Here is a 12,560-nt window from a genome sequence, read left to right on the forward strand (position 1 = left end):
GTGCCAGTGTTAGCTTTTCCCCTAAAGACCGTTTTTCTGTGTCTAAAAGATATATGAAACAGTCGTAACTAGTAAAAAGAAGTAACAAAGCCTCACAAATAACAACGTAGTTCCCAGCCTTGCTAGGAAGCAGTATCCCTATAACCAGTTTCTTGGGTAATTGACTTGGGATAGACAGAAACAATACATGAAAGAAACAAATCCCACATGTCTGAATTCAGGTTCTTGTGTTGAGACAAACAAATCATGCATATTTGAATTTCCTAAGACTGAATTTCCTAAGAATTCATATTTGAATTTCCTGAGAATTTCCCTGTATTTTCAAAAGCAAGTAATGCTTCCTGTTTCCACTGAGGTCTCAGACTGGGCATCTAAAACCACATAAAACTGTTGGCCAACAGGTTTATATTTAACCTGGGAATCAGGGTAAGATTCACGACATTTCTGCTTATGAATTCCCCTGCTTTAATGTGTTTGGCTTTTGGAAGTTATGACACAGTAAATACATCTGTGTCACTTAGCAACCTCAGCTGTTTCTAAAGGAATGTCTTTTGTTCTTGGAAATCTATTATAAATGCAGGTTGCAAAATGATTATTGGGGAATCTCAGCTCATCCTATTTGAATGGTGTTCTGGCCTCTCCCCATTCTGCATTTAAAGTGTGCACAGGAAATTAATTTACTTTGCACAAGCAACCTTCATTGACACTATTGTTACGAAGAGAAGCTCTGCATATTTAATAGATATGACAGAAGTTTCTGTTGAAAATAAAAGATGTGAGAAATGCCTGGGGAAAGAAAGGACTAGTCACTGGGTTCATCCAGTTCAAAGCCCTCTTATTGTTTTGTAAACAACACTATAAATACTTTACCATTGTGATGCAATACTACATAGTTTCTGTAACAAACTCATTGGCCTGATTTATTTCTATTCACAATGCTGAAGTCCAAGACCACAGATCACACAGCTCCAGCATAAGGGTTTGAGTTGTAAGCACCTGTGCAAATTAAATATTATTCCTCATTTCACATTGAGTGGGTAACTGGGTTTCTGTAACAGGTTGTGTGTGCATAATCCTGAACACATACATGTAGCGGAAGGACTAAGAATACACTGGATTGCCGACGTCAAAGGATTTAAGGGTTTTCTTTGTCCTTAATAGATTTAAAGCACAGAATTCACATCCAATTGTCCACCTTGTCAGGATAAGTACAAAAGGTAAGATACATAAATTGATCTTTATATTCTGAAAATAACATGTATCCTCAGGAAATGCTATAAAATTATGTCAAAATTTTATGGACAGCCACATAATTAATAAAATTAGTACTTGTTTGTGAAACTCAGATGTTGTCCTCTACTAGGGGTATCTGAAAGTCAAGTATTACTAAAGATACCTTAAAGAATCTTTTCTAAAAATGTGAACAGATAAAGTAAGAGTGCAGACGAACAATAATAATATAAAGGAAGCAATTATTGTTTACAACTGTAACATCTTGCTAATAGAATGACTTAGACAACAATTTGCAGCAGAGATTTTGGCAATCCCAGAACAGAAACAGACAATACAGGGAAATGTATCCAGAAAAAAAAAAACATCCCGGCAATGCTCATTGTCAAACTACTGCTCAGAAAAATGTTGTCGGTGATCAGAAAAATCCTGTCAACAGTTTTGCAGCTCTTTGCATCTTTTTATTTTTAAAAGAACCTGCCACTATCCTTAATGTTTTAGGTTTGGGGTATTTTTTAACTGAAATTATTGTGGTAAACTGCTAAAGGAAAAGCAGTGCTGCAGAAGTGCTGCAGAACTCATCACTAGCAGTAGAAGACAAAGTATGGTAACCAGGCCGTGATTCTCCCAATCTAAACGAGAACACTTTGCTACAGCTAACTCAGGACATGGCCAAATGACCTGATGGCTACAACAGAAAACCCCAGCTTCTTCAGAGTCGGCCTGGCAGCCAACTCTGTCCCTTACATTCACGAACTCTGCATCAGGGCACCTACATGAACGACAGCCACTTTATTGCAAAACCCACCACTGAAGTTGTTCTCATTTCTACAGAGTGGCACTAGCAAACAGCTAACAATTCATAAACTGATGCAGTGATTTCTGCCGGGAACATCTGATGGTGGCTGCAGACAGTTTAGACCTGCTCCTGGCATGGGTTGGGGTTTAATGCCAGAAAGGTCTCTGAGTGCTGACATGACACGCTGAGATCTGCTCTACATATGTGAGTGCAATGTAAATTCATACTGAGCCCTCTTTGGCATAGTTTTCCCGCATAAACGAATCTTTGAGGGGGAATTTCAGGTCTGATATGGGATTATACTATCTTCCTCAGCGTTTCAGCTCCTGTCTTTCACTCCTACTGTGAAGACAGCTATTAGAACACCAAAGTAATGGCTGACCTTCCCAGTTCCTCTGAGAGAACATAGTTTGAAAGGCTCTTCTCCTGATACCACCTTAAGATGTGCAAATCTACAACACTCACTTTGTTGAGGGGGTAAAACAGTTAACCTTCATTAGTAGCATTCAATGTAAACATTTTTGGTGTGTTTAGTCCCCATATCCTCAGCCCATACTTACTCCATGGATTGTCAATCAGTTGTCACAGAAGTTTTGCATTAAAAAAGATCTGAGGACATCAGGATTCTGCTAATGACTGCTCTCTGAGCTCCCTATCTGTGGCACTGATCTGTTCTATCCTGCAAACTTTTCCCAGAGCTGCTGTTGGTGAGGGATGCAATGAAGCGCGATTTGCGATTATCATTGCTGGGCTCATGAAAGCCCCAGGTGTAGATGTAATCACAAGCAGCATTGAGCTTTTGCTGGTATAGCTTATTTTGCTTTTGTGGGAGGAGAAGAAAAGGCTGGAATAAGCTGTACTGGTTTATTGCAGTTTTGCTTGTACAGAATACCAGATTACCTACTCAGAAGTGCTCTGAATATAGATCTCCCTTGGAGTTGAAGGAGATCCATCCACTGCATCTCTGTAGGCCGGCCTTTATTTCACTTGAAAAGATAATGCATATGTAGAGAATAGGGGTAGAAATGTTTTCTTGAGAATATTTTGGTGTGGGGAAGCAACGTCTCACTCACTTTTTCATCATCTGTTGAACACCAAAATCTGAGTTTTAATTGCCAGCTACCAAGAAGGCGCTGAAAATAACAAAGTATCAGTACATTAAGTATACATATGAATAAATAATATGCTATTAGGTAGTACGCTTTTTGTCCAGCTCATATAAATCCAGCCTGGAGATGTAGTGATGGACTCGGACACCTGGGCTGGAGCCACCAGCAACACGTTTGGTACGGGCATATTCGCAAGCACGTGAGGGTATGCACAGAGTCTTTTGTTTTGTACAGCAAGTGAAAGCAGCTCAGGAAAACATGGACAAGCGGACCAAAGGACATGCCCTCTCCTTTGCCTTACTGATTCGCTTACTGATTAATCAAGGGCACGGTGCTGATTGCAGTTACAGGTGTGAGAAACTTCCATTTCACTAGCGGTTCCCCAGCAGTGGTGACTGCGTGCCTGGTTACGTGAAGGAGCATGTCCCGGACTATGCCCCCGGAGCTCTGACATCCAGAAAACGTTATTTAAAGCTCATTGTAGAAACTTCAGCACTCGCTTAAAGGACGTGGTGATGGATTCAAGGGAAGGAATGGGGCCGGGGCGGGAAGAGGCAGGATCGAGCCTCGGTGCGGGTTATGAAGTAAACCGCAGGCAGGTAGAAAACCCGAGGGGCGGCTTGCTTCACGCCCGCTGGTTCTAGTGATGGAAAATACGACCCCAAAGGCATTTCTGTGCCGCGGAATTAAAGCCCAGCTCCGTGCGCTGCCGGACGGGAGGCGACGCAGGGATGCCAAGCAGCACCCGGTTGGGGCGCGGGGTGCGCGGGGCCCCGGAGCCGGGCGCTGCAGCCGTCGCCGTCTCAAAACTGGATGTCGTCGGGGACGCCCGCAGCGGGGACGGCAGCGCCGCGCCTCGCTCCCGGCGGCTCCAGCGCGCAGCGGCCGCGCTCGCGCGGGGGAACGTGCAGCGGCGGGAGGGCGGGCAGGAGCGCGGGCAGCTGCCCCCCCGCCGGCAGCCGGCACCGGCCCGCGCCCGCACGCGGCGAGCCCGTCACGGTGTCCCGGGGCGGGCCAGCGAGGACAGGGCACCGGGCGAGGGGGAGGCGGACCGGGCGCCCGAGGGGAGCCCCTGGGGGGAGGCAGGCAGCCGGCCCCCCCTTCCCTTCCCTTCCCTCTGCGCCCGGCCGCCGCTCGCCCTCGGCGCCGCCGCCTCTCCTCCGGCACCCGTCCCGAGGCGACCGGACGGCGAAGGGCCCCCCCGGCCCCCCGCGGCCCCTCAGCACCCCCTCCCCGCCGACCGGCCCCGTCCCTCTCCGCCGGCCCGCCCCGCCCCCTCACACCCCTCCTGCCAATCACCCTGGCCCCGCCTCCGAGACCCGAGGTGCGGGGTTTGAAAGCGGGCCGGTCCACGCGGCACGTAGACGGGGGGGAGAGGGAGCGGCGTGGCTGGTGGGCGCGGGGCAGCCTCGCCCCGCCGCCGGTCTCCGGCCTCGGGAACCGGCTCCCGCGCCGCCGGGCGAGCCTTCCTTGGGCGCCGCCCGGGGCGCGGGCGGCGGGAGCGGGCGGCGGACGGTTGACGGCGGGGGTTCCCCCCCCGCCCGGCGCAGTGGGAGGCGCCCGGGATCCCGCGTCACCCATTGTTTACAAACCAACGCCAGCGGGCCGAGCTCCAGCTTCAACCGCAGCCGCCGGAGCCGCGTGTGCTCGCGTGCGCGCGGGGCGGCGGGCGGCGGCCCCGGTCCCGCTGCGGCTGCGGCACGGCAGGGCGCCGGCCGAGATGCCGTGCCGCCCGGGCGAGCGCTTCCTGCTGCTGGAGCGCTCGGTGGCCGTGGGGCAGGCGGGTTCCAAGGAGGTGGACGCGCTGGTGGCCAAGCTGGGCGAGGTGCTGCAGCTGAGTGCCCAGCGGGCGCCGCCGCCGCCCCGCGCCCCCAAGCACCTGGGGCCAGGCAGCGCCCGCGACCGCGCCGCTCCCTACTCGCCGCGCTGCAGCGGCGGCGGCCTGCTGGCGCCGCGGGGGCCGGCCCCGCCGCAAGCCCACCAGCAGCACGCCGAGCCCCCGCGGCCGGACAGGAGCGGCCACCAGCGGGTGACCAAGCAGCTGTGCGGCCGGGGCTGGCTGCGGAGCGCCGCCCGTCGGAGGAAGCAACCGCCGCCGGGGCCGGGCGACGGGCCGGCGGAGGAGGAGGACCCCCATCGGCTCCTGCAGCAGCTCATTCTCTCCGGCAACCTCATCAAAGAAGCCGTCCGGCGGCTGCAGCTGGCGGCGGCGGCGGCGGCAGCGGCGGCCTCCACGGCTTCCAGCGGCAGCGCCTCGGCGGGGAGCAGCGGCGCGGACGGCGAGGCGGCCGAGGCGGCGGCGGCGGTGGCGGTGCAGCCCCGGGAGTAGCCGACGGGGACAAGCGGCGGCCGGGGCAGCGGAGCGCGGACGGGGCGGCCGCTAGCGGCGGCGGGGCCTCCCGCCGAGCGGACTGCGGGAGCGCGGCGCTGGCTCCGCCGCGATGTAAGTCTCCCCCCGCGGCGGGGCGGCGGCGGGCCCCCCCCCCCCCGCTGCCGGGCGGGGACGGGACGGGCGCGGCGGGGTCGCTGTCGGTTGGGGTGGGGCGGCTGCGCCCCCCCCTCCCCCCCGCCAAGGTCACCCCCGGCGCGGCGCCGAGCCCCGCCGCTCTCCAGTCGGCGAGGGCCGCGCACGCCGCCCGCCCCGGGCTGCTGGTGTGTGTATGTGTGTGTGTGTGTGTGTGTCCCGCGCCGTCCCGGGAGCTCCTCCTCCCCCCCCCCCCCTCCCCCCCCGGCCGGGGCCGGGGGCCCCCTCCCGCCGGTGCCCCGGCCGCCGCGGGGCTGCTCCGGCTCTCAGGAGCCATTTGCAATAATTCTCGCTGACCCCGGCGGGAGGTGTTTCCTTTCCCCTCCCGGGCTGGTTTGGGTTTTGTTTTTCTGTTTGTTTTGTTTTTTTAATTATTATTATTTTAATGTTTATTATTATTTCCCCCCCGTTGTGACTGTACGGAGCATTTTAAAAAAAGAAATGTGAATATCAAAGCTGGAAGGCAGCTGGACTTATAATTGTAAAGCCTGATGAGTGAATGGAGCCTGAGACGCATTGTTCACATAAGGTAGCCGAAACAAGTTTTTTCTACCAAAAAAAAAAAAAAAAAACCCAACAAAAAAAACCCTGAATCCACCCTTCCCTGACAAACTCAATGGCTCGAATGCAAGATGCAGCTGTTGATTTTAAATATATGCACTTCGTACCGGAGTGTTTGAAATGTGTTCCTGATTTACAGGACTTACTGTCTTAATTAACCTGTCTGTATTGAATAAACGTTGGTCTTGTTTTTATTTTCGGATCTGTGTTTCATTGTTAAGGGGAAGTGAATTTTGATTCATGAGAACAAAACTGGATGATGCTTCAGTAGGCACGTTCCCCTTGATCTCTTTCAGTTGTGAGATCTCCATTTTGCAAACACACACACACACACACACAAAAAAATCCCCACAACAATCCGCATAGTCTATGCAGTGGGACACCGGCTATTAATGCACGGAGATGCAACCGAGCCCCTTTGTTTGCCAGCACTGTTCGCTCGAAAGCCGTGAGACACCCCTTTGAGCAGCCGAGAATGTGGCTGGTGGAATTTCTAAGTCGAATCATACTGAAACTAAAATTAGGTATCTTGTATTGGGGAAAGAACAGAGCTTGTGTTGGTTACTTACTTGTTTGGTTGGTTTTGGTGTGGGTTTTTTTTCTACCGGGGAGGGTTTGGGGGGGGGGGGGGGAAGACTCTACAAAGAAGGGGGGAGAGGTCTAGGCAGCAATGTGAAGGAGAAAAAACCCCCAACCCTCTGTAAAATGTAGAATTCGATGCTGGTGGTGATTAAGTTCTGATACCTATTCTGAACAGCTTCCTTGGTAAAATCCTGTGTTAGGTGTTTAGGAGTCAAAGAATGAACCTCAAGATCAGAACTAAGCACATCAGACAGACTGGAGCATAACAATCTCCCAACCCCCACTCAATTTGAGGTAAAAGCTTCTCCTTTGAAGAAGGTAGCAATCCCACATGAAAGAAAATGGAAGATGTTTGCCTTTGTCCAAGAGAGCAATTTGAGCAACTACGTTTACTTGTGCGATTAGTTCTTTCAAGAACACATTAAATCCACAAAATATTTCAGATTTCTTTCTGTGCTGTCAGCTACTGATGGAAACTGATGCTGAAGGTTTTTATGTCTCACTGAATTCCTCATGCGCTAGGAACAGTATGTGATGTTATTATTAGCTTTATCTTGATTAATTTATAAGTAGAATGCTGTTTTTCCATATCAAAGCATGTAAAATGCAAAGGAAGAAGTTCAATGCATTTTAGAACCTCCTTAATTACTAACATCTGAAGTCCTTTTTCTCATAACTTATGCTGCTTTTGTGGCATTTTGTACAACTTGGAAAGGATTCAGATCTGCCGTTAGTTCTTATCCTCTAATACAATAATGTATAGGTTGTCCTTACTTCAAATGAATTTTTATTTGAAATTGTTCTGTTTCTTTCGTAATCCAGGAAAAAAAGTTCAATAGAATGTAAAAAGAAATCTTAGCTTCCAATATAACCACTAGTCAACGACTAAAAAACCAGTTGTTCTTGTATTTGTCCTTTAACTGCTCAGTCAAATAGGTATTTGCTGTGCTGACGCTGAATTTGAACCCTAGGATAAGTAGTTTAATTATCTTTACTAAAAGAGCTGGAGGAAACAAGCTAAAAACCAACCATAGCCAATGGACACAGAGTTAAAAGTATATGTGTGGCTGTCAGCTGAAATTCTGAAGGCTGGCGTGGTTGACTTGGAGCTTTTTGTCCCCGATAATTATGCATTGATTCTGCAACCCCCTTCCCCCCTCTTCCCCCCTCCCCAAATCCTAGCTTCTGTATACTAATGAGAACAGCTAACTTTACAAGTGTCCTTTGTAGTCATTGAAAGCCTCGAGACATTCCTTTTCAGGATTTTACTAGAATAACACTTTTCAATAAACTGGCAGTTGAAGTGAGGCTTAGAAAAGATGCTAATAAATTTCACAGTGACTGGCTGGTTTTTAAGCTTCCTAAATTACTTCTAAAATAGCTTTTACTTTCTCCTTTGTGCGAGGCTGGGAGATATATATATGAAAAGGGTTATAGTAAGCTAAGTGTTATGTCGAGTGTGTGATGATTTGGTAAAAGGAATTTTGGCACTTGTTTCAGATAACTCGCATAATTCACCGACGCATCTTCATCACTTGTAACGCGAATGTCCTAAGCTCGTGCCAGCAACCTTTATCATCACATCTTCCTTATACGTCTTTAAAGTTGTCGTCTTCAAAATAGAGCACACGTCGCTTCTTCATAAGGGAACAGATCAAACATGGCTTATTTTGGTTTGGAAGCAAAGTTTTACAAGATGTTGGACCAATTGAAATGTTGCCAGAAGGTTTCCATTGATTCACCACAAATTCTCTTTTTCACATACTGCCTTATGCTACGCTATGCAGGTATACAAACAGAAAGGAACTTTAATATAAAAATCACTGTCTACTTTGTTTCCCAAATGGGATAAAGCTGGAACAGTGAAGTAACCATTCTTCTAAGCTTTAAGTATCTGTGGTTTATAGGTAGGGTTTCTTTAATACATTTAGCCTGTGCCGGTCTTCAGATACCAGTTGTTGATTTCTAGAGAAGCAAGAAGCAAATTCAGGTACATGCTACATTTGGCCTTCACAGTATGCTTAGACTATCTTAATTTGTCAGTGAAAATACAGTTTACTTCAACTTTAAATTTGGAATAAAATTGTATTTTCACAATAGGCATTTAGCTAGGTTTTATCTTTTTTTTTGTCTTGTGAAGAAAAAAATTGTTCAAAACACAAGATTTTGTATTGGATCACATGAGCTGTAAGATCAAAAATAAGCCATTTAGATACCTGTAACAAGTGATACTGCAATGCATTGGGGAAGGAGTTCATTATATTTACGGTGGGCTGTATTTTGGGGATAAACTTGATTTTAAATAATTTTGTAAACAAATGCAAACAACTCACAATCTCATCTTTCAACATGCCTCTCAGTGGTGTTGCGCTAGTTAGCATGGCACAAGGCTGCCACAGCTTTTTCATTTATAGTCTACATTGCAGCTTAACTCCTCATGAGTTTTCTCTATATGACTGAACAAGTGTTTTCCTGACCCCTTGCCCAAGACTTACCTTCACTTCCTTGTTAGATCTTGCTCTTTCTACTTTCACATTCCCTGAGCTCTTGAAAGAAACTCAGTTTAGCCAGAAGTCTGGCAGGTAGAATGACTTTTCTCTGCTATTCCCCTTGTGTCTCCTTGTCTGCCTTTTAGCTTACTATTGTGTATTGCACCAGCACTTAGAGACTCCTGTAAAAGTTACGTTGGTATAGTACTCGGCATAACATACATGATAGGAAAGCAGGGACTCTGCCCTAAGTCCTTAAAATCGGGTTTTAAAGAAAATTTTAATGAAAATAGGAAGTGCATCTCATGGAAGGCATAAGGGAGAAGAAGGATGTGGGCTGGTTAATGCACAGCTTAAGTTCTGGCCAGCCAGGGCCAGTCCCAGTGTCAGCAGCTTCTCTGTCTCCATCTTCATTTCCATCATCTCCATCTCCACCTTCTTCTCCACCTAAAGAACATCCCTCATTCCCTCCTAGTCCCTGGCCCCATGATTTTCCTCTCTTCACCTTGCATTCCCGCCTTACCCAGGCCATTATTTACAGTTTGTGGTTGTAATCTTTCACTTTTACATGTCTTTTGTCCATGTCATATTGCTCTTCCCAAATATTAAGTAGCTCTGTTCTCCTCAGCCTCTTTTTGGTAGGTACTTTCAACTTGCTTGTTCATTTGGCTTCAAATGATCTGGCTTGGTCACTTCTTGGTAGCCAAGATCTGTTCAACTTCTTACAAACCTTGCAGTGTATGAGTTGGAGGGCCAGTTACAGCTGTCTTTCATCCTCAGTTTGTACAACATAGGGCAGAAATCAGAGGTGAAATACTAGCTGCAACGAAATGAACAGATGAAGTTAACAAAAAAACCTCCTCTCAGCTTTTCTGGGAATTTCCTCCTGTGTTTTTTTTAGAAGTAGCTGGAAGACACCACTTGAAGTGCTACGATAACTACATAAACGCCTTTGCAGCAACACAAAAATGACATCGACAAACTCATTTCCTCAGTCAATGAGGTTCGTTTGCTTTTTCTTTTCCAAAAATTATGCTTTAGCTGTGTGACTAACCTTGACCACCTGTCAAAGCTGCAGAACTTCCATTCTGCAATTTCCATGGCAAAAGGCAACTGCCAGAGAAGAAGGAATTGGCACCCTTAGAAAGAGGAAGGCTGCAGCGTTCCCGAGCTGTAGACTCCACAACAGAGGAAGCTACAGGAAATCAGGCACCATAAATTCAGAGGCATGCAGCTTTAGCTGTGCCTTATGCAATATCCTGTACCTAAATTGTATTATTTTTGCTTCCCATTATCTAATGTGGTGGTGTCTGGTAGAATAATACAGTCAGCTAAGGGTGCTCTTCATCACTGTAGGCACTAGGACATCAGTGGTCACAAGAAATCATAAAAACACCTTGTCTCTGTGTGCCCCTGGTCATCACTGACTTGGCAGGACTTTCATGAAGAGGTGCTAAAGAAAGGCTGTAAGCTCTTCAGCTATATGAAGACATTTAATACATTGATTTCCAGCCCCAAGTACAGGTTTTATAGCAGCAACAATTGTAAAGCTAGGGAAAAAAAAAATCCTGCTGGAGCTTTTACACTTGGAAGCCATGTGGTAAGTTAGAGCATAAACAGCCCTGCATTTTCCTCCCATGTAGGTACTGTCAGTCCTCATCCGAGGAACTTTGCTGCTCCCTGGCATGCTGTGCCATCAGCTGCCCCTCAGAAGGTAGTCTCTGATTGATTTTACAGTCCAGAAAGGTTATAGTCTTCCAGGTCAATGGGAGCACTTTTAGGAGCAGCACTGAATTAAAGAAACACATTTTTCATTTGGTGGTATGTGATGAAACAGCATCAGGATGAAAATGGTTTAATTAGAGAAAATGGGTCCTGGCTGGCTTAATACTAAATATTTGCTGCTCTAAGCATTTTACCACAAGAGGCCGGGGCTTATTCTACCTGTATTACAAACATTGTCCTATTTTCAAGGCTTAAATCTATGGAAGCCTGGGCTCTAAGTTAAGGTGCAGATTGGAGTTGGTAGCGTCCTTAAATCCGCGTTGCGATGCCTTTTCATTTTTACAAAACTTGTAGCTTTCCACAGGAAACCAAGCAGTGCTGAAGCAGGTGGCTGTGGGTACATACATCCCCAGCTTCTCCTGGAAGCTGGAAGAGGAGGGGATATCTAATCCTCCCCTGTTGTCCGCCGGCAGCATTGGCAGTTGCTATTCTGGCAATAATCTATCTGTCAGTGCACAGGTATGCCCCAACAGTGCAATATCTCATCCACACATCTACATTTTTGGAAGGTAAAAAAGCAGATATTTATGTTTTTCATCTTGCTGCTTTTCTGTTAGCTTCCACCAAGCTACTTTGACAGCTGCTTTCCTACAAGGCCTCCGATGCAAACTTACTTGGCAGCTTTCAGCTCTGGCCTGAACAGTGGCTGGATTCTGGGTCACAGGACACAGAAATCGTGTTCCCATAAAAAGGGAGTATGTCAGCCTGGAGCATGCAGAATGGAAACAAGCGACAGAAATTCCCACCTCTGCATTTGTTTCGAAGTGTTCTTCTCCCACCACCCCACCCCTTTTTTTTTTTTTTTCCTTTTAAGAAGCTATGGATGTCAAGCACCTCTGAAAGTCAAATTGCGAACCTCAGAAGGGATTTGGAAGTGATCCACCACCCCATTTTTCATTTTTCCCATTATTTTTCTGGAGACCCTTTCACAGTGCATTTGGTTTGTGTTGGTCCTATTCTCCAGCCTGTGGTAAGACAGAGGTGCTCCAGGGCTAAAGAACAGACAGGTATAGAATGGGTGCTGTGTATGTGCACACATAAGCACAGGGTCAAACGTGAGTCGCTGAAACAGTACTGGCACACAGGGTCAAATGTGCAGATATTTTATTGACACTAAGAATAAAAGATAGTCCTACACAAAGGACATGTGCTATTAATTAGCTTTAAAATTAAATTTTTAGGAACATTTAGGTCTATAGCAAAAATCATGGAAGCATACCATTGTGCTTTTTGTCTTGCCAAAGTTAAGGCAAATGTATTTTTAGTGCAGTACTGCTTATGTCCAGTGCGTGCGTTGCCTTGATAGCTGCTCCTGAACAGTCTTAGTAAATGCAATCTTAGTAAAAGCAGATCAGAACCTATCAGAACAACTAAATTATTGTAAGAAATAGAATTTCAAATGGGTTTTGGTTCACCTGTTTCTTCCTAAACTAAAAAACAACAACAACATATTGTTGGGTATATATCGACGCTGAATAACT

General features: G+C 47.3%; 1 protein-coding gene across 1 annotated transcript; it reads left to right on the forward strand.

Moving 5' to 3' along the window:
- Positions 1-4,858: 4,858 nt before the first annotated feature.
- LOC119145375 (GSK-3-binding protein-like) lies at positions 4,859-5,593 on the forward strand. The gene has a single exon (XM_037381810.1). It carries the CDS (start codon positions 4,859-4,861, stop codon positions 5,465-5,467), a length of 609 nt encoding a protein of 202 aa, XP_037237707.1. The 3' UTR covers positions 5,468-5,593.
- Positions 5,594-12,560: the final 6,967 nt, after the last annotated feature.

This window comes from Falco rusticolus, chromosome 3 (assembly GCF_015220075.1).
Source record: "Falco rusticolus isolate bFalRus1 chromosome 3, bFalRus1.pri, whole genome shotgun sequence".
Classification (NCBI taxonomy): Eukaryota; Metazoa; Chordata; class Aves; order Falconiformes; family Falconidae; genus Falco; species Falco rusticolus.

Coding starts and splice junctions, on each gene's coding strand:
- LOC119145375 (XM_037381810.1), top strand. CDS start 4,859: ATGCCGTGCCGCCCGGGCGAGCGCTTCCTGCTGCTGGAGCGCTCGGTG.